At 37.5% G+C, this 25,607-nt stretch overlaps 1 protein-coding gene across 2 annotated transcripts in view; it reads right to left on the reverse strand.

Annotated features, from left to right (window-relative positions):
* The window catches only part of ZDHHC13 (zDHHC palmitoyltransferase 13), a 62,858-nt gene that overhangs the window by 10,374 nt on the left and 26,877 nt on the right, over positions 1-25,607 (reverse strand). For both annotated transcript variants that reach the window (XM_072619358.1, XM_072619357.1), the window contains exons 5-14: positions 25,371-25,515; positions 19,581-19,645; positions 16,355-16,517; positions 15,981-16,106; positions 12,620-12,753; positions 10,662-10,762; positions 4,443-4,567; positions 3,468-3,530; positions 2,395-2,488; positions 515-598 (exon numbers count right to left, since the gene is read on the reverse strand). In XM_072619358.1, the coding sequence (XP_072475459.1) occupies positions 515-598; positions 2,395-2,488; positions 3,468-3,530; positions 4,443-4,567; positions 10,662-10,762; positions 12,620-12,753; positions 15,981-16,106; positions 16,355-16,517; positions 19,581-19,645; positions 25,371-25,499 (1,084 nt within the window). In that variant the 5' untranslated portion in view covers positions 25,500-25,515. The remainder of the gene's footprint in view (positions 1-514; positions 599-2,394; positions 2,489-3,467; positions 3,531-4,442; positions 4,568-10,661; positions 10,763-12,619; positions 12,754-15,980; positions 16,107-16,354; positions 16,518-19,580; positions 19,646-25,370; positions 25,516-25,607) is intronic.

Raw genomic sequence — 25,607 nt, forward strand, 5'->3', positions numbered from 1 at the left:
TACCAAATTGGTTCATTCCCATCTGGAATTCTGGTCGTCTTCTTTCCCTAGATGTCCTGCCTCCCTGAACTTGTATTTCTAATAATTTTTCCAATCTGACAAGAACATTTTAAATTCATATCTCTTTTAAATTTTCTGGGAAGCGTCTTTTAGCTTGGTGCCATTAGCCAATCCAAAGAGCAAATTCATCATTCAATCATTAGGTTACAAATGAAAACTGATAAACAATAGCCTTACTTCATATGACTTCTACAATTAATGAAGTTCCATAGAAAACCATTTTTTGAAGGACAACAATAACAGCTCATATTTATATCACACCTTAAATTTGGCTCAACACACTTTATATTCATTTTATCTTATTTACTCACTAGAAGAGCCTTTAAGGGAAGTTGTATGGTTTACCAGCACCTAGGCAGAATGGTACAAAAGTAAATGGAGAGGCTATGGCATCATGGCTTTGGGTAGATGGACCAATGTTAAAAAAACAAACAAACCAACCAACAATACTTACAGAGAAGAGTTGCATATAACATCCAATCACAGACTATGGCAAGGAAAATTAGGAAGAATATATAATAGTGATGATTTCCAAAACCTGAATTAAAGAAAAAAGAAATACTGAATAATTTCTCTTATTTTTTTCATTTAAAAATTATTTTAAACCCAAACACTAGAATACAAATACAATAGAATAGAGAGAAGAAAAATATATCACAGATTTAAATAGTGGAACTTAAATACAAAGTAAGAAAAGAAAAAAAACCATGTCATGTGCCCAGCAGAATATAAAAGAGGATTCAGAATATGTAACGATACATTTTCATTTCAAGAAAGCCTGTATGATAAATACTCCCTGTTGTGTTGAGAGCTGTCCTTTTCTTTGCTTCCTTCTACTTTTCTTTTCTCCTCTGCTCTGTACTTTTTACTTTGTTCTTTTTATCACCCTTCTTCCCCCTACCCCCAAAGGCTACAATTAAATGCAGATATATTACTACATAGAGATATATACATACACATATACACACCTCTCTATTCCCATAATAACTTTCTATGGCTGGATTCTTTCTCCTTTGCCTGTTCATTTTTGTGGTGATAGCTTTATTTTTGTCATCACCTCTAGCTCGGGAGTATGGAGGATGGTGCCTCCTGCCCGAGATCTTCAGTTCTCCCTTCAAGCCAGGACCTAAAGCCAAACCATCAGCCTCATGTAAGTGCCCACAGCCAGGGGCATTCTGCCCCATTGCTTCTGCACTCACTGGGTGTGTGCTGGCTCCTTCTCCCCCTCAGCTCTCTGCAGCACAGCTGGTTCGGGAGTTTCTTGTCTGCAGAGGTTCCCTCGATCTTTCTGGGCTCAGATGCTCAACTTCCCTCACTATCTTGGGGTGGGGGTGGCGGGGGTAAAAGTTCCTGTGGCTGGGACTGGGGCTGAGGCAGCCTCCTAACCCAGCTAAGCCCAGGGCTTGCCACTTGTTGTAAGAGGCTTGCTATTTGTTAATGCGGATCCTAGCCTAGAGGTGTTTACTCTTCACAGGGATCAAACCTCTTCCTTGGATTTTTCTTCTGATCTTCTCGGATTGTCCCAGAAAGATCACTGTCGTGCCCCTATCCTTATTTATTTTTACCCACACTTTGTCCACCCTAAGCTGCTATTTTCATCTTTTTTGTGGAAAATCTTCAGAGCTTGGAATTTTCTGACCTACTCTACCATCTTCCCAGAATCCTCTCCATTTTTTCCCATTTAAAAATAAATATCACTTTACTATCAAGGTCTTACTATGAAGGGAAGTACAAATAAGGTCATCCCATTAAACAATAATTAAGACAAAATAGCTGCATCATCTTGCTGTCAGCCATTCCTAGGGAAGTATGGAACCCAATGTGAATTTTAGTCTGCCTTTCCCTCTAATAACCCTTTTGTACATGTTAAATATGGTTAAAATGAACAAAAGTAGCCCTGACCAATGGAATGGAGAAATATAAACTTTAGCACCCTGCCATATTGCAATAGCTGGGTACTACTCCTGAGATATCTTACTCTTACGTTGCAAAAGGGCAGACACAGTGCAACAAAGGTCTGTGGGTGGAGCAAATGCACAAGAAGGTGCCCAAGAGAAACTAGTTCTGGTCTATGGCTGCCTCCGGTTCTCCTACTGCCAAGACGGGTGAAGAGCATGTAGAGAAGCTGGCTGCATCCCCTGAGCCTTTTTACAAGAACTGAGGACTCAACAATCCTGCTTTCCAAGAGATGATCCCCTTTAACAAGAAAGGACTAACAAAACTGATCCCTTTATCTTCCATAGGCCAATTACAGAGGATTAGTTTGCTGTTTTTCATTAAATGTGCACAGATGTGTGCCCATGTGCCCAAACAGACATGGACATGCAATCTCACCTATACAGCGTCCGGTCCATATGCAGTGCTGATCATACCGAGCCACACAGGAATTACAGAGATGACAGTGGAGGGACCTTAACGGTTTCTTTACCTAATTGGGAGGGCAAGAGACCTCAGTGAAAAACTGACACTTAAGCACTTAAGTCATGCATTAATTGAAGTATGGCTAATGCTTCAACTTCTTGTAGTGGAAAAAGTCCTAGATGAAGACTCTGTAAATATCTATTTGCCATTGGCTTTCTGACTGACATATGACAAGTTCCTTCTCCTGCACAGGGTTCATTTCCCTCACCTGAAAACATGGGGATTGGACTAGATGATCTCCATGTTGTTTTCCTAATATTCTATGATTTTGAGGAATTCCAAAGGAAGTAGTATACTTTTCAAATTATAGATTGAATATTAATCTCAATTATTATTTAAAGAAGGGATATAATGGGATAGATGATACAAAACAGGAGACCAATCAATAAATTATTTCAATTTGACTCTAGAACGTCACCTAGAATTTAGGGCAGTAGATTTACTATTATGATCCTGTTTTGATTAGGATATTTAAGATTAGTTTTTATTTCTTGAGTAAGCCACAGTGGACAGTAAAATACATGCTGGGTGGCAGGGGGAAGTTTACCAGAGACAAACAAGTCACTTATAACTTTTGAAGTGGATAATTGAGAGTTCATAGGATTTAAAGTTGGAAGGGATTTAGAAGACCAACTACGTCAAACCCACTTATTTTAAAGATAAAAAAGCTGAGGCCTAGAGAGGTTAAATGACCAACGTCAAACTTGGTATTAAAATAGCCGAATCAAGACTCAAACACTGGCCTTCTGATTTCAAACCCAGTGTTCTTCTTAGGACAGGTAAGTTGTATATAAGTTACACAGTATCTATAAAGCTTTGCCATGGCAGATGATCTTTTTGACATTACTTAAAAATCAGACCTTGGTAAAGATAAAGGAACACAGGAATATTACAAAATGTTCCAAATGGAAAACAGAATAGTGACACCCCCCCCCCCCCCCCCCAGTAGTGCCATCACAGCAGTTTGCTTTTAGAAGTTCACTTACAAGACAGGTTGTGCAAAATGTTCTGACATCCAGGCAACCAGCTTCTGCAAGGGCAATGATATTCTGAAAAGCATAACCAATGACATTATGATTGTGTTTCTTATCTAACTATGTATGGCTAAGTACCACTGAACAGACCACAGGCAGAAAGAAAACAGTTTCAAAGAGTTGCTACCAAACCATTGACACATTGGAAATATTGTAACTTTTTGAGACTACATTTTCTATTGTAGTCCATAACTATGGATGCATATAGATTTGCGATATCAACTCTGTGGCAATTCCCTCCCTCTTCTATTGGACAAAGGCAGCCTTTAAGAGAAATGGTGACACCATAAGTCATATTTGCTCTTGATTTTATGGAAGCAACAGACTTCTTGGCAAAGGTCAGAAGTGCTTCACCAACCTGCTAAAAGGGCATTTCACTGGCAACTTCACAGCTGCTGCTCTCTCACAGACCATGAGAGAGGTCCTATGGGTAAGTAGGTGTATTTATTCTGGTTGCAGGTCTGCATAAGTGGAGACGAAGGGACTACCACAGTAAAGGCCTTAAAATATTCATAAATCATGGATCACCAATTTTGAGCTGGAGGGGAATTTATTGAATCGACCCCCCTCTTTTTTATAGTTAATTAAACTGCAGCCCAGAGGGATTAAGTGTCCTACAGTTAGTAAATGTTGGGGGTAGGATTCAAACTCAGATCTCCCTGACTTGAAGTGCCACACTCTATTAATTATGCCTCTGAGTTGTCTCAGTTAAGGGACAACTGTTTTCTGGTAGAACTGGATGTGTTTATGAAAAAAAAGATTTAAAACATCAAATATATTATAAAAATTAATGGGAAACTCAGGTACAATCCACTAACTAAAATGACTGCTGATAATAAAAAGAAACAGAATGAAACAAAGTAGAGAAATTCCACAGTTATATTTCAAACCAAAGGAGATATCAATGGAGTTACTTAAAGAATTTACCGTTTTTCTTTCTTCCTCTGAAGTCTTGGAGTAGCCAGGATCGGTGACCCAGGTTTTGTAGAAAAAGTAGAGGAGGCCAGTCACACTGAGAAAGAAAGAAATCTGAAGAGGGGTGCCTGTTAAATGTAAAAACCAGGTCAAGGAACATAGAATTCAATGTTCAAGCCAGCCAAAAGGGAGTGACGGGGGTGAGCTTGTGTGTATCGCCCTCTCCTTTCTCCTGTCGATACCATATTTCTCCCACCGGGGTCTATCCCATCACCTAGTTGGTCAGATTCGATAAGTGTAAAACTAGTAATTAATTCTCCTGCCCCTACCTCCACACTCACCTAAAGTGTATCTAATAAAAATTTAAGGTATTACTTTGCCTAGAAATATTTGCATTTTAATATGGAACCTACAAGAGACTATAAAGCCTCTAAAGAATAGGAGAAACAAATCTCTAATTTGGACACTGCAAGGGAAGAATTTAGAGAGAGATGGAAGAGGAAGGAAGAAGGAAGGGAAATCTACTTTTATTGATAATTACGCTAAAACCATTTAAAAGCAGCTTCTGTAGCTAATCCAAAGAAGCACATTCTTGGCAAAAAAATTTCAAATATAATCAGCTTGAAAATTTTACTTATGTTAGATGTTGGTACAATTCATATTTACTAATCCTTGCGTGTAATAGCATTACAATGGAAAGCTGAATGACTGGGTGTAAATAGGTGTTAGTACATTAAGGAGAATGAATTGCCTTGCAATGTGTGAAGGATGGATAACAGCTAGAAAGGCTTTACTACTACATTTGTATCCTCCTAATGCCAAGAGATAGAGAGGAAGGCTCTCAATTAGCTGGAGAGATCCATTGGGGAGGATTTACAGGATGTGGGCAAGCAGCACAAAGGGCCAGGTAAAGTGTGGATAGGGTATGATAAAGGTTTTGGGGGGCAGGGACACACATTGTTAGGTTACGGTTCCATTTAATCACTGTAGTATGAGTAATAATATTATGGTGAGCTTATTTGGAGAGAAAAACCTGCTAAAAATAGCCAGCACAGATCAGGTGGCTTAATACAGAACATATTCTTAAGTAAATATAGCTCCCTTCTGAAATACAAAACAAAATAGCAAAGGCAAAAATCACTTTGCTATAGTGACAAAATGATGACGGTGATTATAACATTAATTTTTACTTATCAAACAAGAGTCAGTCTCCTGACATCCAGTGACTGTCATAGTCCTTCTAGAGTTTCTACTGTTAGGACTCTTGCACAGCACAGAAAATGTCATTCTAGGGGGCTGGGTTACAAAAAACACACCCTAAAATCCAGAGGCTACAGGGTCACAATTGTGGCTGAACCCAACAAGCATAGGAAATGGTTAGCACCCTTCACTGAGGCTTTTCTAAGTTCTATTTTTAAGAAGTATGTGGATTAGACTCTCCAGTTCATTTCTGTACTGTTGTTCCATATTTGTAATATGTTCTAGTCAGCACACACTCATAAGGTGCCTCTCCACTGCCCTCTGAGCGACATACCTTTTTATTTCTTCACAAGGTGTATTGTTCTGTGACTCATAGTCATACATCACAGAAGTATATTGGCATTCAAATAATGGGCTATTGTTTCAGTGAGAATTTTAGAATCATTAAAATAACTTCTCGTCCTTAAAGGCAATCTAGTCTCCTCCCCACTCCCTATTTAATCCTGGATTCAAGTGCCAGACTGACAAAATATAACAACACATACATAGACTCAAGAAAACAAACAAAAACTTAGGGGAAGGCCCCTTGACCAATGGACAGATCCTGTGTGGAGGAGCAACAGGACCAAGAAGTACACATAATGAACAGGCATGGATAGGTCAGGAGTGGCACCAGTGAGAGGAAGAGGTGCACTGATAAAATCACAGATTCACTACCTGTGGAATTATGGTCGAGCTGGTACAGACTTACAACGAGCATCCTCCTGTGGCAATCTAGGAATAGCTGTTGTCTTATCCTATCTGAGCGAGGATAACCCCAAATATGGAACCCTATCTTGAACTGTGGATAGTTCCCCATCAGCAGTCTCCTTTTCTCTCTCAGAAGTGTCCAGTCCAGCACCTTGGCATTCCTCTTGGAGTTTGCTCAAAATAAAAATTTTCCATGTCAGATCTTTTAGGAAAGGATGGGATTGTGTTTTAAAGACTAACTCAAAATGGCTTACAAAATCTAGTGTATCTATTCCCACTGCCCCTAGTATGTGGGTATGGAAATGATGGAAGGTTAGGGTAGCAGCAAAGCCATTGTGGCCAGAAGGATAGGGGCAGCAGCTCCTAATGTGTCCATAACTAATCAACTACTCCCTACATTGTGTATAGGTCTTACTGGAGCCCACGTATGACCTCTGTTAGGGCCCTTGTGGGGTACGAAATCTTCATACTGTTACTGTAAAGATGAGTGTATTGAAAGGAAGAGCCAGGTGAGGTCTCTGACTTCTTTGTTCTCCTTCATTACAATGCATGTGCTGCTGCAAAATAAAGGGCAATTTAGAAACACTGCCCAGGAGGCTTAGACATTTCAGTTTTTATAAATTAGCTGCAGGCAGACTCATGGCAGAAAAGGTATTAGTAAGTAACAGCTTTCAACTTTCAAATATTCATCTTGTCCTCCTCTTTGTATAAGACCTAAGCTATCTGGCTGAAATGTGAAAAAAGAAAGATAAATATTATATATAAACTGATTTTTTTCTTTGCAAATTAAATCATATTTTAAATAAGAGCACTCACTATTTAAGGGAACTCTAAGGTGAGTCACTGTGAAAAGCAGAGTCATCTCAATTTTCTTTCCTGTAAAACCAGATTTACATAGATGTGGCATAACTTAAAATAAGCTATATCTCCAAGCAGCTTCCCTGAAAGTACCTGTTCTACTGCTTGAGTAACTTTAAGATGACCCTGTGCAGAAAAGATCCATTGAATTTTCCTGTCACAGTCACAAAAGCCCAACAAAATAACCACTGAAAGCAAACTAAAATAACACAGCTTGGGAGATGAAACATATGATGACAAACCTTTCTTTACAGCCTGTTAGTGTCAAACTGGATTCTGCATCACTCTTCAAGGGCTGGCTTAAGTCTGATCTTTTACATGAAAGTTTCTAGGATGATATCCCCACTGCACTTATCATTAATACCACTCCAGCTTTCACTTAATTGTTCCCCAATAATTTTGCATTTGTTGGTTCTATTTTATTGTCCAGATTATAAACTGCTCAAGGGTAAAAATGCTTCACCTTCTTTGAGACATACCCCACGTAGCACAAATACCTTGTATACGGTAGAAGCTTAATGAATGCTTGTTGGATTGGTGATAAAGGATACTACCTAGATGTGCACCACAAAGTGGTCTTCTAACAAGTGATTTCTACACAGAGTCTGCATGTGTATTAAAAATAGCATCCACTGGATTCATAAAAACTGGGGAAGATTTATATGAATTGATGCAAAGTGAAGTAAGCAGAACTAGGAGAACAGCATACATTGTAACAGTAATATTGTATGATGATTAACTGTGACCAACTTAGCTCTTCTCAGCAACACAATGATCTGAAACAATTCCAAAGGGCTTATGATGAAAAGCGATATCTACCTCCAGAGAAATAACTGATGGAGTCTGAATGGGGATCACAGCAAATGTTTTTAAACTTGATTTTTCTTGGGGGTTTTTTTGGTCTGTGTTTTCTTTTGCAACGTGACTGGTATGGAAATAAGTTTTGTATGACTGCACATGTATCATCTATATCAAACTGCTTGCCTTCTCAAGGAAAGAGGATCTGAGAAAGGGAGGGAGAGAATTTGAAACTCAAAATTTTAAAAAACAAATGTTAACCCAGCAATATTGCTTCTAGGACTGTATCCCCAAGAGATCAAAAAAATGGGAAAGGGTCCCACATGCACAAAAATATTTATGGCAGCTCTCTTTGTAGTGGCCAAAAACTGGAAATCAAGGGGATGCCCATCAATTGGGGAATGGCTGAATAAATTATGGTATATGAATGTAATGGAGTACTATTGCACCATAAGAAATGATGAACAAGAAGACTTCAGGGAGGCCTGGAAGGACTTATATGATCTGATGCTGAGCGAAAGGAGCAGAACCAGGAGAACTTTGTGCACGGCAATGACCACAGTGTGCAAGAGTTTTTTCTGGTAGACTTGGATCTTCGTAGCAAAGCAAGGACATTAAAAAAAAAATTCTCAATGGTCTTCTAAGGCAAAATACCTTCCATATTCAGAGAAAGAAATATGGAATTCAATCTCAGAATGTAACAGATCATTTTTTTGTATGTGTCTGTGTGTGTGTATTATGTTTTGGTTTGTTATATGATTTCTCTCATTTATTTTAGTTCTTCTACACAGCATGACTATAATGAAAATGTATTCAATAGGAACGTATGTGTAGATCCTATATAAAATTGTACGCCATCCTGGGGAGGGAGGGGGGAAAAAAAATCTAAGTTTTATGGTAGTGATTGTAGAGCATTAAAAATAAATAAAATGAATATATTAAAAAAACAAATGTTAAAAACTGTTTTCATATGTAATTTAAAAATATATATGTACATATAATTTTTAAAAATAACATCCACATGAAGAATCTGAATTTGAACAAATACTAGACGTTTCTAACAGAAAAAATGAGACTGTAGAGTACACAACCAAAGAAGGAAACTTCCAAAGGGCATATGCAGGTCAGCTTCATTGATTTAAAACAAAAAATCACATTTATCTAAAGAAGAAGTGTGCCACCTAGTGATTTACCCAGAGTCTCTCATGAACAGCAAGCTTCAATTTAATGTTTAGGAAAAACTGTATGCCAAGGTGGACTCTAGACAAGGGAATAAAGTATTCCATCTCATTAGCTGTAATCCCCTGCCATGTTCGCCAGTCCACCAGGAGGTTCTCTCAGTTTTGTATTATATTCAGAGTAAAATATGTCTAAGTATCTTTGATCTAAATAAACTCAACTCATTTCCAATCACAATGTTATATCTCTGTTAACTAAGAAAACACACTCCAAGGACATTATCAGAAATTTCATGACCATAATTAGAAATAACACAGGGATGTATTCAAGATGCTAATTTCTTCCCCTCTGAGTTCCAGAAAGATCTGCCTTTCCTCCCTTCCTTTTTGTCAGGCTGCAATTCCTCAAGTCTTTGGGGCCTACATGGAGAAAAACTCTCATTTCTCTTCTGACGGTTGTCTGTCATGCGGTTGTTGCAGCTAGCTTCAGGCACTTACTAGCTGTGTGATCCTAGGCAAATCATTTACCTGTTTGCCTCAGTTTCCTCAATTGCAAAAATGGCAATTATCTACCTACAATCTAGGGTTGTTGTGAAGATCAAATGAGATAATAATTGTACATCACTGAGCATAGAACCTGGCACATAGGTACTTAAGAAATGTTTTTTCCTTTCCTTTTCTTTTCTCTCCATAACTGACATCTGTGTTCAGGCAGGTCTGTCTGTCCTTTCAGCTCCACAAGAATTCTGTATCTAGGAAAAACTTATTATCTCCTCTTTTTCAGCTGCTTTTGTCACTAACAAAACAATGAGGAGATAAGAACTTCTCCCAAACTCTGCCATGCCTACATTGGTTTTGTTAATGGGAGTTTTGTTCTCAGAGGATTTATTCATTGAAGAAACCCTGTTCTATAAAATTCCTGGCCAAGTTAAGTGATAGAACAGCTCAAAGGACATGTTTAAGAAATCAACCAAATTTATGTGCAACAGTTTAAAATGTAACATCTCATGCTACTGTTTGAAATAATAATAAAAAACCTGGGTACCTTCTGTTCTCACAGCATTCTATGAGAAGGTAAAAACCTATTTTTCATGCATTTCATTCAATTAGAATGTTTAAAGCAGGTATCTTTAACCTTTTTGGTGTTGTAGGCCCCTTTGGTGGCCTGGTGATGCCTCTAGACCCTGTCTCAGAAGAATTTTTAAATGAATAAAATTAAATTGAAATTACGAAGGAAACCAATTCTGTTGAAATAGATTTATCAAATTTTTTTCTGGAAAGTATTCAGATAAGGACCTCTGTTTTAAAGGGATGTGAATTTCAGCTTCCTTCCCAGAATTTCATCTGATACTCCATTCAGAATAAGGAGACTTCTTTTTGAGAGCAGAGAAATTAACCCAGCATTGGATGAAATTAAGAAATGTAACTTAGTTCACACAAAGGATATCAGGCAAAAATAAGATGAACCATGTCAGGGACATCCAAAAAATGGAGCTCAGCAAAATAAAGGTTGGCAAATACTTGAGGTTCTTGTGCTCCACCAGGAACCTAGGTTTAAAAAAAAAAAAAAGGAAAACCTATTTCTAGAGAGCATGATCAATCAATCACAAATACTTATTAAGTGCCCCCATATGCCAGACATTGTTCTAGGTAGTGAGGATACAAAGACAAAAGTGGTGATGGAAAATTCCAGGCACTGTCAATATTTGTTCTATTTCTGCCCCTGTCCCCCATTCCCACAAGGTATTTTTTTAATTCTTAGAGAAAACATAACCTAAAATTGTCATACACTTTAACCAAGTCATCTAGATTTGTTTTAAGAAATTGTAAAGCTAAAATACATGGAATGTTTTAGGTATAATCATATGTTTCTAAATTACTGCCACAGCATCTAACCAGTGACTTGTTCTATTTCACTGACTGACAAATTTACAAATCATAGCGTCTCTTTCACTGTTCCAAGTTCATTGACTTATTTAAGGTAATTCATCTCTTTAGCCTCAGTTTTTTATCTGTAAAATAAGAGGATTTACCTGATGGTTTTCAGTCTGTTCCAATTCTATGACTGCTTGTATATCTAAATGTCCAAATGCTTTCAAATATTTTATGCGCAATGCAAAGTTTTTACAAAATTGCCTTAGTATTTAAATGCCATAGTGTATATACTATGTAAAAATAGTGTCTTTATATAAATATATGTTCTCGTATATAACCAATATTCTATATTTGTATTTCTCTTACTTCCCCAATCACATCTGGAATAGACCTTAAGCATTTCCATGGTGTAGTCACCTCCACAGGAAGAGATCAACCTAATATGTTCAAAATCTCCCAAGTGACATGAAGATTCTCCCTCATTTTTGTCAAATGGATTAGTCACATGCACGTTGAAAGAAAAAGCTTTAAGTCTTTTGTACGAAGCCACTGACTTCTCTAAAACAACAAAGCAACCACACTTTAGCAAAGGAAAGGAAGGCAGATAAAGGTGAATGCAATAGGACCATTTCCCTTAATGATAAGGGTGGTTTACTGCCTGGAGAAACAGCAGGCTCCAGGCCAGCGGATCTTGCCAGCCTTGCTTCCCCACTGACAAATACAACAGGAAGCTCGCCAGTCCCACTGGCCCTCAGGATTTAATTATGTTGATTATTAATATTCACATTTCTAGGAAAAGGCACAAACCCAGACAAGCAATAAAGCTGTAACTGTTGATTGTGGGACCTGGGGCAAGCAAAACACACATACACACACACACACACACACATATGCTTGAGGCAAGCAGCATGAAAGGTGCCCTCAAAGTGATCCCTTAATTTAATTTCAGAGCACAGAATGACACTCTTTCTTTCTTTTTTCTTTTTGGACATGGCTAGTATGACACTCTTTCTTTCTTTTTTCTTTTTTGGACATGGCTAGTGCAGGAATTTGTTTTTGCTTTCTTAATGAGGGAAGGAAGAAAAGGGATCTGGGAAGGAGAAAAGGCAGATATGAAAATAAAATAAAATTAAAAATAAAAAAAATAGTATTCCTTAATATAAGTTCAGATGAAGGGGGTGGGGGGAAGCCTTGAAGAAAGTCATCAGGACACAAGGCCCCCAGGAGGGAAGAGACTCCAGGACACTACTGGAGAGGCAAACACTGAGGCAAGGAGCAAAGTGAGGAAGTAAATAGCTCCTTTGCAGAGTGGTCACTGGGGTGGGAGTGGGGGAGAAGCACGTCATTCTTGCTAAATATAATTAGTAGTTTCTATCTGCCAAAGGAGTGAAAGTGTTGTCTGGGTCCTCTGAAAATCAGCACTCTGGAACAAAGCTGTTACTGCCCCACCCTAGCTCTGCTGGTCTGTATCCAAACTAAGCAATGAATGCACAACCATTACTATAGCAACTCAGGAAAAAGTGTACATACCTTGGAAATAAAGATGTAACAAAAAATAATGCAACAAGAAGACTTCCTTTTAAAAGCCAAGAATCTGAATTGAGGTCCATTATGTATCCTATTGCCCACATCGTAATCGTGGAAAGTGCCAACAGCAGGAAAAGCTATTAAAACAAGCATAATTAAAATACTATAGGTAAAAAATGTTCCAATTACTATACTCCTTACAAGATCCATGTCAATAATAATTACTTCAACAACAGCAGTGATATGGGAAACTTCCTGTAGATTGATTGCTAAGTCATAAACTTAGAGAAACATACCTGAAAAATTCCTATAAGTTGCGGTGAAACCTTTATTACTTTATATCAAAATCCTGTTGATTTTTGTGTTTGGATGTTGCTTAAAATGTAATTTTTTATGCATGAAATATTACCTATTTTAGAAAACTACTTCAAGCATAAGTTGGTTTTGTGTGACTATAAACTCTTTCAAATAATTGTCTGTAATAGAAAGAATAATGATGGTTGCTAACAGGAACACAATTAACTCCAAAACTAGCCTGAGAAGTCAAAAGGTGGAGGAAAGCAGTTCTACAATCCTTCCCAAATACGTTAACTAAGCAAAAATACCTTTATTTGAAGAAAATAATAATCCCAAGATATATCATGCCGTGTGCAATGCTAGCTGCAGATCTACCATGTAACTCTAAATTATAAGGACAAGTGATGTGAGATCTGGGAATTACTTAGGAACTAGTTATTAAAGGCAGCGGTGGCAGGGATAATTCAAATCCAATCCAGGAAGCATTTATTAAGCGCTTACTTCATGCAAGACAAAGAGGCCCCATATTGGGGTGATTGGTTGGTTGTTTTCCTTCCTTCTCAGAGAGGATCGAAATGACACCACTATGCTAGAGTCATTTCTTTGTGTCCGACTGTGGCTGATCAGACCAATAGGAGCTCAATTTCACAGCACCATTGGGGAACTTTCCAAGATAGAAGTTACAGAAGAGCTGCTGTCTACATTACTGAAAGAATTTTTACACACAGGGAGTTCCTTACTTAACTGAAATTGGTCCTGGAGACCCAGAAACAAAATAAAAAACAGCCCTGCCCTCAAGGAACTTCATTCTCCTAGTAGCAAACAACTTGTAAACAGAAAAGTACATACATGGTAATCTGAAGAAAAGAAAACAAAGACCCTAAGCTAGGAAATAAAAAAAGACTTCTCATAAAGACGGCACACAAGCAGAACCTAGAAGAAATGTCCTAAGAAGTGGAATTGAGGAAGGATGCATTCCAGATAGAGGCACTATGATAGGAGATGGAAGAAAAAGCAGGTCAGTCTGGGTGTATCTGCAGTCATGACTGCAAAAAGCAGCCAGACTTTTGATGTTAAAGTAGTCTGAAAGCAGTAGCAGGTATCTTACCCTGGAACGACTTGGAATTATTAAATAAAGAAGGTGAGTTACAATGGGACTTTTTTTTTTTTGTTTATCCAAGACTGGTTTATAAATTTGTAGGTGGAATAATTTCCTAACATTTAAGGATTACCAAGATATCTGGTTGTACTTAAGCATTGTTTTGTTTGAAACTTGGTCTGCAGAATAAATATCTTTTAAAAATATTTAGTAATACAGCTATGTTCAGATGGTTTAATACAAAACTGACTTTTTAAAGGGTTGTCTAGAAAAGCATGCTAACCTTTCTTCATTAGCCACACCTACACCTGTGTCTGATTGTTCAGACCACGTCGTGCTACCTTTGTTCGTCTGGCAGCAATATAGTCTAATTAAAGGCAAAAAGAGAGGTAATGACTTCAAGTAATGAACTTGTAAATCTAAAGTGAACCTGACATTTCATGTAGGTATAGTTTTCATATACATACTAATGAGGGAGACAAGCATATACATATACATATATACATAATATATATATATACATACACTCACATGTATGTGAGTGGGTGTATATAAAATATATAATACACACATAATTATAAATAGAGATAAGTACGTTTCCCAAAACATAAATTATGTGGGAAAATCACTCTAGTTCAGATTCTCCAAGTAATTAAGCTCAGCCCAAGAAAATGTTCCAATAAGACTTCAACTGATCATGCCCATGGCCTGATAATCCTAGGGTCCTGCTTGATGTTTGTTTCTTGGGCACCGGGCCCACTGAGTTCAGAGTCAGAGAGATGCCCCTTCTGCGGATTTTGTGGCAGTGTCTGGAGCAGAGCTGAGCCAAATCTGCACATCATGTCTCCTTTGAGAATACACCTTACACCTATAAGGTGGATGGAACCTCTATAACTCCAAATGGGAGAAACCCAGTTTGTTCCACCTTGGCTGACAGTCAAGTTAGGCCCTGGGGTTGGGGAATCTCAGCCACAATGACTCTCTTTAAAGTACCTTCTGCATCTAAATTTTTGTTTGATTCAAACTTGTGATTTCATTGGTATAAAGAACACCTCAAGAGGAAACTCCCTCTTCTAAAGTAGATCAACACCTGCTCTGTGCCTTAAGAGTCTTAGAGAGCTCCTTGAGCAACAATGACAGGTGAAGTAACTGTACCAGGGTCCCACAGCTGGTATATGTTAGAGACATAAACCCTGGCCCTCCTGATTTGGAGGCCAGTACCACTCACTTCACCTTGATTCTTCTCTTTCAACTGTAATACATGTTATGATACAAATCAAGTGAGCTCTGGTTGAAAAGAAAGGTTCTTTCAGGTACTTTAAAGTTTGCAATCAGTGCAGTCTGAACATAGGAATGGTGATGAAATCTAAGTTTTTAAACTCTAATTCTAAATCTACCATTCACTTTGTCTCAGTTTACCTAAATATAACACAACCATAATATTCTTAATGGCCCAATGCAGAAGAGTGCCACATTTCTAATTATGAACAAGAAACTGAGAAAATGCCAAGTGCCACTTACTACTATTATCTGTATACTAGATGGCTATATTTGGAAGATGAAATCTTTCATTTGAAAATATTAGCCTAAAAGAGGCATCTGGATACTCTGCTTTACCTTTTCTCAACAGAAAGCATAATTTGAATTTGGCTGCTCTAATTTAGATTTTGTTAACCATTCCGGATAATGGGAAATTGTAGCTCTTAAATCAGAGTCAAATCTTGGCTTTTTCAGGGCTCAGAAGTTCATTTAAAAATTTATAAGAACAGAAACACCCAGAAGTTAAATGGCAGGTAATCTTCAAGACTTTTATGTCAATCGCTAGTCCTCAGCAATTCTCCCAAGGAAAACTATAAACACCTAATAATTATCAAGAAAAATATGACTTGACATCACTTCTACTTGGATTTTTTCCCTAATAACCTTAAAATTCAATTACTATGTTCAACAAATGGGCTCTGAAAATACCTCACATTTCTGTAGCCACCTGCAAAGTTTTAAGTTTTTGTTTGCTCTCATTTTAGCTTCTGCTCTTAGCATGTGGATAATCAGCTGATGTCTGTTTTTCTGAGCCAAATCAAGTGGTGTTTCTCCCTGAAAAAAAAAAAGAGAACAGGAAAACTCATTATAATTTTAAACATCATGCATACTGAACATTTCTCTGAATCATCATAATCATAACCTCTTTTTTCCAAAAGGAAGAACCATGTAATGTTTGTCCATTATTTTCATATATTCTGTGATAAATGGAGACAAAAGTCTGTCTCATTATACATTCCTACTAACTCATCACATTTCTAGCCAAAGATACAATTAATGGGAGACAAATAATTTATTCATACCTTGACATTTCTGATATCCAGACTTGAACCGGCTTGTAAAAGTTTGTCTACAGCACTAACGTTTCCTGCTGCAATTGCCCAGTGGAGTGGAGTGTTTTGGTGAACTTTATCTACTACATTGATAGAAGGATTAAACTTTAAAAGAAATCCAGTGGGTTCTGGTCTGCATATGAAAAAAAGATAAATACCACAATGTATTTAGCAGAAGATAACTTATACTGGAGAATTACTTTCATCTTTCTCACTAAGACACAAGGATGTATTTATCAGGCACCCAAAGCATCCTGTGCTAGGGAGTGTGGAATTTATACTCCAATGGTATCTATTTGTAAATACACACATATGAGGAGGAGAAGGGATTTCATCTGAAGAGGGAACTCTCTCCACCACCCTAGTTCACAAAGAAAGTCCTAGGCAGCTGCCTGAGGCACAGAGATGCTAAGTGACTTGCTCAGAGTCATAGTGTCATCAGTGGGATCTGAACTCAGGTCTTCCTAACTCTAAACCCAGTCATCATCATCGTCCTAGCCAACAATTATATAGCACCTACTACATGCTCTGCTTAGCCCTCTACTATAATCATCTCATTTGATCCTTACAACAGTCCTGAGAAGTAGGCACCATCACTACCTCCATTACAAAGCAGAGGAAACTGAGGCAGGCAGCAGTTAAGTAACTTGTCTAGGGTCACATGGCTAGTAGATGTCTGTTGTCGCTATAGTCTGTCCTCCAAAGTGAATTGGACTGAAGTGAGGCAGGACTGTACAAAGTCACCAGCCTCACTCTCTCCTCTGGAGTCATCTGGAGCCAGAGAGAGATCAGCACAGTTGGAGATGGCCTTGGATGCCATGGGGGATGTTGGCCTTTTTAAGCTAAGGTCTTGAACAGGTCTCGGTCTGATGGAGGCAACTTCATTCAGTGATTAAGGACTGATAAGAAATGAGGCAGAGAATGGCCTCTTTCTTAGTAAACGTCTGAGGCTGAATTTGAATTCAGGTCTTCCTGACTCCACTCCAGGCCCAGCACTTGCTGAACTGTGGTGCCACCGAGTGGCTTCCTGTATCTTTTATGCCACATTGCTTCTACATATATTAATCCTTACAGTTACTTATAAACACAATTTATTTTATTTTAAAGTACAATATATTAATTGTTGAATTAATTAAGGCATGAATGAGACACAGTCTTTGCCATCGAGAAGCTTACTGCTTAGCTGGGAAAATGAGAAAAGATAGGAGATAAATGAGAGAAAAGAATTACCAAATAAGAGTAACAACATAAGAAAGAATAAAATGGACGAATGGCATATCAGTACAAATTCGTGAATTTGCCAAGTGAAATTTGCAAAACTCAAATCAAGAAGTATTTATTAAATACTTATTATGGGCAAGGAATTTTTCTAGAAATTTTTGGAAAACAAAGTTGTATAAGATATGATTACAAATTTCATCTTTGTAGAAGGTCACTTGGCAGAGCCTAAACACTAAACTCTGAAAGGTAAATATCACATCCCCATTGCTTTCCCAGAATCCAGAGCCTGGCCTAAATGATAAAAAAAAAAAATTATTTTTGTGGTAAAGAAAGTGAAATTCCTATGGTTTTCCTTAAAGCTGATGATAATAGCTCACATTTAACCTACTTTATACAGAACAGACAAATGAAGAGAAACTCTTCATTAGAAGCTCTTAAATTTAATCTGTATTAAAGTGATGGATCAGAATTGAATGAAAATAATACAAAACTGGAAAGAACCTTATAAACCACCTAATTCAATGCCCTTGTTTTATAGATTAGAAAACCAAGTATCTGTTTTACAATTCTCATCAATTTGTTCCTTTCTACTATGGATGTCCCAGAGAGCCTAATACTGAAATAGCAGTCTTTTCTTAGTATTTAGGAAAATAATGGCATTGATACTTTTTCATGGAAACTGATAAAACAAAGAAAGAGAAAACAAAAACAACAAATGTTTGGCATTTAAAATTAATAGCATTACTTCCCTCTTTTATTTATAAAGCTTGGATACTGTGGTTGTAGAGCACTGTATATAATGCTGTACTTGGCTAACATATGGGCCATTATTCATTTATATCCTTTTCATAAGAAATGTCTCTCTGTGCCATCTCAAGGAGGGAGGGGAGAAAGAGAGGGAAAAATTTAAAATTTATGGAAGTGACTGTTGAAAACTGAAAACAAGTAAATTGGAAAAAAAAGAAATGTCTCTCTGAGGGAAGTGAAAGAATATTTTGGGAAAAGTAAAGTAATGCAGATGGCATTAACGTGGTGACCAAATCTTGGCCTTGGAGAACAGATGACGAAACACTTTCCCCTTTGTGGGATCCAGGTGAGACATGATAGGTGTGGAATACATTGTCAGACCAAGGCCTCTAGTTTTGCATAACTGATTTTCTTTGATACAAGGGAGGGCTCAAATAAGGGATGGGGAAGTGTCAGTATTATGGTGGTATTTTTTAATAGGCATCAATAATTTTTTAAAAAATAAAACAAGTAGCATTACAAGAAAAATTGAGCTTCTCGTCTCTAATCTGGTTTCTAGAATAACAGTCACGGCTGACAGTTGATCCACGGAGGGACAGACTGTTGAAAAACACTAATACTAACAGTGAGAAATGGAGCTTTTGCACAGAAAAAATACCAACAATCACATGATTATTAATCCTTTGTGAGGATATTTGTGAGGATAAATATAAGAGCTTAAGTTTTAAGCGCCTCATGGAATTGCACATAAAAAAGGATTTTTCCCAGATCGGTGGTCCTTAATATTAATGCAATATTCATAATATATTCAGAGAAAGTTCAAGGAAAATATTTATGGGGTTCATACCTTTCTTTTGCAGAACTGCATTTTATCATTTAGATCTCAGGCTGTAGCCATTAAAAGCACAAAGAAAACACTCCCACATCCCTAAACTAGGAAACACCAATCCAGTTAATGACCTGCACCACTGAATGAATATATAACCTATTTGAATGTTTTAATCATCATTAAATTAGACTTTTCATCATAACAAGTTAATGTTTTCTGAAGCATTTCAGTGGTGTTCCAAAATCCAACTACATCAAAAGGTCTAGTCATGGTTCTACTGTCATCCTTTTCTTAGGAGGACATCTTCAAATGTCAAAGTTACACAGACCTAATGCAATACATGTATGCAAAAAAATCAAGAATTAGATTGAGCATAACTCAATAAAGCTCACTACTTACCCAACTACTTTGTAAGCTGACAGCATCAGTGGTGTTTGCCCATTTAAATCTGTTGTGTCTATATTCTATTTCAAAAAGAAGAGAAGAGCGCTTCAACGTCACTTTTCAAACACACTTAAGTATTTCAAGGTTGTTTGGGTCCCTCAACCATGAATGTAAAGCCCAGCTCCTTTAAGCCCTAGCAAACAATCTCTATAAATTGCTGAGGCATCACCCAGTGGCCAACTTCATACCCAGGCCTTCTCTTCACGAGGCTCCAAGATTCTGCCTGCACCAGAAATCAAGTTCTAGAGGATTTAACCCTTTAATGCATGGAAATCCCACTCTGAGACTCCACTGTCCTGACAGGTGGTTGCCTCAATCACCTACTATATCTAGGCTTGGGCTACAGCTATGCTTCACTTCATTTCTCTATCGTTCTAATCATTTGCCCTATAATTTTTAAACCAAAATATCCCTCCCTGTCTAACACTCCTTTATATGTGTTATCTTACACTATTAGACTGCATGCTCTTTCAGGACAGGGATTACTCTTCATCTCTTAGCACAGTGGTTGGCACATAATAAACACTTTTTCATTCATTCCTTCATTTCCCTCTGTAGTCATCCCAGGGATCCCTGGGACATCCTTAGATAACAAACAGCCAGTCCAGCACTGGAGTTAAACACAAAGTCTTTGTAGCCTGACAAACTGGCAGAGCTTGATGTAGTGTAGTTGTTGGTCTAGTTTTTAAGAACCCAGAGTCCCTTTTATATCATGATGAGGCACCAGAGGAGGATTTCAGTGGAGGAACTTTTCAAATATGACATGCAATTGTGTACTTAGAATTCCCTTTCTTTTGTCAATATAAATACTTGGTATCACACTATCCAGCAACACAGTTGTGAACATAGGTCAAATAACATTTCAATTACTCTCATGTTTCATATTTCATAGACTGGAAATGGCTTTTATACTAATATTTTAAAAGGAAATCATATATGATTCAATACTTTGTGAAAATAAGATAGGAAGAAAGCTGGAAAAGAGGAAAATGACATCACTCTTCACAATTAGCAAGTAATGTTTATAATAAATAAAAACTAGAAACTACAGTCATCACAACTCTCTTTCCATACTCTGGATCAAAGTGGGGAATCTGTGGTCTTGAGGCTACATGTGGCCCCTTAATAAAAGGATTCGTTCTGTGAAGTTTAGATTTGGTGAAAGAACCACACTTGAGGACCTAAAGGGTCACATGTGGCCTCAAGGCCTCAGGTTCCCCACCCCTGCTCTGGATTATAGTTTTACAAATGGTACTTTCATCAGTAATAAGCCCAAATCTATTAAAACGTCCATAAGATATAGTGGGTTCTCCCTCATATGAGGTCCTCAGACAGTGGCCGAAGGACCACTTATGGAAAGTGTTAAAGAGGAAGGAAATTTTTCAAATAAACTTCAGTACTTCAGAGATGTATAATGGCCTCTAAGGACTCCTTCCAAATCTGAGGTTCTGTGATTCTGAAATATGCTGTATACAATGATGTACATCAGAGACAGCATATATTGCCCTGAAGTAATAAAGGTTAGATGTGCCTTGAAGTACTGTAATATATAGGGTGTCCCCCACATCTTGAACTTCAATAGTTTAAAACTGCGCTAAGACTTCTGAGACACCTTACATGAAGACGACCAAAGGGAGGATATGGAAGAATTTACTACTCCTACTCCTTTCTAATTTATGACTCAAGAGGTTATAATTATTCTGCTTCAATTAGCTCAGACTGATGGAAAGTGCTTGTTTAAACCAACTGCAATCATTTGGATATCATCTGTGCAAATATTTTTTCAATCTAAGTCTACTGGTACGTAAACTGTTTTCCCATCAGAAAGCATATCTTGGGCAGATGTAGTTGAGAGTGAAACCCCCCACTTCCAGTATCCTATAATTTAAACTATCATATTGAGCTACAAATGGATGCCTCATTGGGCAAGTCTTTTTTTTACAGAATTATATTTGAATACATATGAGAAATGTGAATTCAAATTGGCCTTTTATCTACTACACAGGTGATGGGTTAATTAAGGGCTGTACTAACATTTTTTACATGTCAGTGAAAGAAAAAACCAGGCTTTGAAGATGTGTCTTAAAGATACAATGGAAATTGTTGGGTTCACATGGAACACTATCATAGGCTTACATCTAGTTAAGTGCTGCAGAGCCAAATGGAATTTACTTTTGCTTGAATAGAATAGATGGAAATATGGTGCTCAATACCTATGCTAAGTGTAGATATTTTAAGGTTCAAAGAAAACTTCCATCCTTCAATGGATTCTTTGCCCCGTCAAAGCATGTACTTTTTCCATCCCTTAGATCACAACCCATCAATGGTATATTAGCTTGAGAGATTCTTGTTCATGATTCCTGGAAAATCCTCTCTAAGGTAGGCCCCCAACCTACTGGAGTACTTATTTGTGTGCATATGTGCATACGTGCATGTGTGTGTGTGTGCGTGCGCTGTGCAGGGGTGTGTGTGTGTGTGCGTGTGTGCACGTGTGCGCGTGCGCTTAACCGTTTCATGGACACTATTGAGGCACACAGACTATCTGTTGGTTATCCCTTATTCCTTACGCAATGGATCCATAATCTTACTCCTTCTCTATTTATATATGTTCTTGATCTTTTGCACACTTTTCTCACATATAAGTAATCACTGGTAATATAAGACAGACTTCTTACACACATTGTCCATTTCCCTGTGGTTCACCCACAATTCTGTTTCTTCTGAGTTTGGTGCTCTATGATTTATAGCCATAGGTATCAATGAGAAAATATTAGTATCATAAGAAAGATTGGCTATCCCAAGAGGAAGCAGTTTTGTAAAGGCTATAAAATTGCTCAAAAATAATTTAGCCTGACCTCATCTTTAACTGTGGAATCAGCTCACTGTTCACTAGCAGCACTAGTCTAAGATTTTGTATCAATCTAAGAATGATGATGATGAGAAGAGTAATGGGTTAACTGAATGGGCTGCCCTGAAACTGCACATGATCATCTGTTCATGATGTGCTTTTCATACCCTTTAGATTTCTAGGATGAATGACCAGGCCTGTACCTTTAGAGCAATAGTAGAGCTCTTTAAGATGGCCCTGGAGGGCTTGATGCAGTCAAGCATACTGTGTTCTGCAAACAGGAACACTTGGAAAATATCGCCATGGAAAGGAATCTTTGTTCTGTTTAGACATCTTGGTCTATACCAAATCTCTGTTTTATGCATTGCTTGATGATGATACTCAGTAGATACAGAAAAAACTGATCATTAAGATGGTATCTGTTCTAGAGACATGTATGGTTTTAACATACATATTTAAGCATCTTGTCTAAAGAAAGCCTTTCAGGTGGCATTGTGTTCTACCAAGTCAAATGCTATATCAGGACACTTCTGTAGAAAATTGCCTGTAAAAGCCTGCCTGTTGCCTTCTCATGTTTTTATCAAATATAAACTTGATGCATAAACTGACCATTCTCATAAGGATTTTATAAAGATGAGAAAGTAGGTCTATAAGTACAAAGTTGTGGATGTTTTACTGGTCACTTAATTTTTAGTAAAAATACTCAATAGATCTGTGTCTTCATCAATTCTTGAGCTCCTTTCAGTGACGCAAATTGCAATCCATCCATGACTACCACATCCTATACGACTCTTGTCCAAGTCATTCCATCAGTTTGCCACAGAGGTATCACCCCATGTGCTAGCGACCCTCTTACTTTCTTTTGATATTGTGAGGGTACCAGAGGAGCACTCTGCCTGTTCAACTGTCATCTTTTGTTCTTGCCACATGACCAGCCCATCTTCTCTTTTTATTTTACAATTCCTTGATGACATCTTCTACTCCTCCTTTGGAGCTTCCCATTAGTTAAATGTTTCCACTTTTGTACACCTACCATGTATCTTTCCATTGCCCTCTGTGTGAAATTTCTTTTTAATTCTTCAGAAGTAGTTCTATTCCATGTCTTACCGTCATAAAGGGAGAATGTTAGTATTAAAAATAAGGATGTTGGCTTTCATGGGAGGCTTGGGATCAGTAAAAAAGCTCTGAAGTTTACCAAAAACAATCTAATCCAATCCTTTCCTCCTATTCAATTCTGGGCCAAACTTGTTGTCGATTAGGATTATCTGTCCTAGATATACATATGGATGGAAAAACTCTATACTTTATCCTGTGTCCACTTTTTCAATTGACTACTGAAGTGGTACAGTCCACATGTGGTGCTCCTAATCTCTTCAATGATCTCCATGTCATGTCTATTTACTGCCCTCCTTCTGATTTCATCTATCAAAACTCTCAGGATAGTCTGGCTTTGCAGGCTCACACCAAGCTTCCTGGGGGTGCTATTTTCTTCTCAACTGCTTTTCTCTATTTTTCGCATTGATACAGTTCCTCATCTTGTCACCCTCCTCCATTGTGGCAAATGAGCTTTTACACTAACTTAGTGTTGATCTTAACTACTACATATTTTCCTTGGAAAGGTGTCCACATTTTTTCTTTTTTAAAAAGGTGATTGCCAGGGTCTTTTGATCTTCTTCTGGGGGCAACTATTTTGTATTCACTTAAACTTATCTAAAGAATCTCAAATGCTTTTCTATTTCCTTTCATCTTCCCATTTTTCATGGTCGGAAACTTGTTTAAAAGGTCAGATTAGTGCTGACCTTACTTGTCTTTGTACTTACTTAGTTGTAATTGCATGTATTATACCTTTCTCATTTTCATCCTTTATTCGTAATTTCTGTCTTGATTTTGATTTTTGTTCTTGTCAATGACCTGACTGCTCACAAACAGGCAATTCTCTCCTAATGGTAACTAGTTATTTCCTGTCCATTAAAATATAATATTTTTCAATTGCTGTGATATTGTTCAGTGTTCACTATAACCAGCATGAATCATCTTGAAGAAACAGGTAAGAAACTTTCAAGTAGCAAGACTTAAGCCTTTTGACTTGTTCATTTTTATCACAGGCTTTTTATCTTTCCTCTCCTGTGTCCACTTTCACTTCGATGTCATCAAAAATCATTGTATGTATCAGACTCAATTCGGAATATTTCACCAAATTCTTCAGAAAATTGTTCTACTTTATCTTCTGCACCAGGTTGAGGCCAAAAGCTGCAAGTATTTTCATGGTGGTCCACCTGTTTATCCTACTTGGAAGCATGACCAAAGAGCTCATAAAATGGTTCCTATTGCCTATGGGGATATGATGAAAACCAATCCTGACAACCCTATTACTTACTTCTCTGATGAGAAACTGTAAACTGTCCTTTCATCTGCCATAATTAGTTTATATTTGCCAATTACATTTATAGCAAGAATATTAAAGCAGATATGGTTTATTTCTCTAGCATTCTACCAATACATTATCCATTAAACAAAGATCCTATATAAGAACCATGTGAACCTATTTTCCTTCATTTTATGGAATCAGAACGAGGACCTTTTGGAATTTTAATGTTTGTGCATCACCATGCCCATAAAGTTAATCACCTGATAATTGATCTTCTAGTAATGAACCTTTCCACATTTGGCTAAACTGGTCCTCAGGGAACACACATAGTCTGTCACCAGGATCATTTTCAAAGCCTTTCCAGCTTAGTAGAACCTGCCAGTGTTTTGGGGTCATCTCAACATCTAGGTGAGGCATGAGATTAGGCCTTTTGTGATAAAGACTTAAATCCTATTTAAAAAACTGATTAATAATTAGAATCTTTCCAATTTATAACAGATGAAATATAAGGCATATTTCAAAAACATACCTGACCCTTTGAGATGAGATATGCTATGACAGGCATATGTTGAAATAATACTGCCAGATGGATACCACTAAATCCTTCTCCATCAATGAGCGTGGGATCTGCACCACATTGGAGTAACAATATTACCATAGGTAAATGTCCTTGTCTGTAAAAGACGACAGAAAAAAAATACCGTTGAGTTCTACAGTACCGAGGGAAAAAGCAAATGTTAACTTGAATCACCTTATCTGAGTCATG

Source organism: Notamacropus eugenii, chromosome 6 (assembly GCF_028372415.1).
Source record: "Notamacropus eugenii isolate mMacEug1 chromosome 6, mMacEug1.pri_v2, whole genome shotgun sequence".
NCBI classification, from domain to species: Eukaryota; Metazoa; Chordata; class Mammalia; order Diprotodontia; family Macropodidae; genus Notamacropus; species Notamacropus eugenii.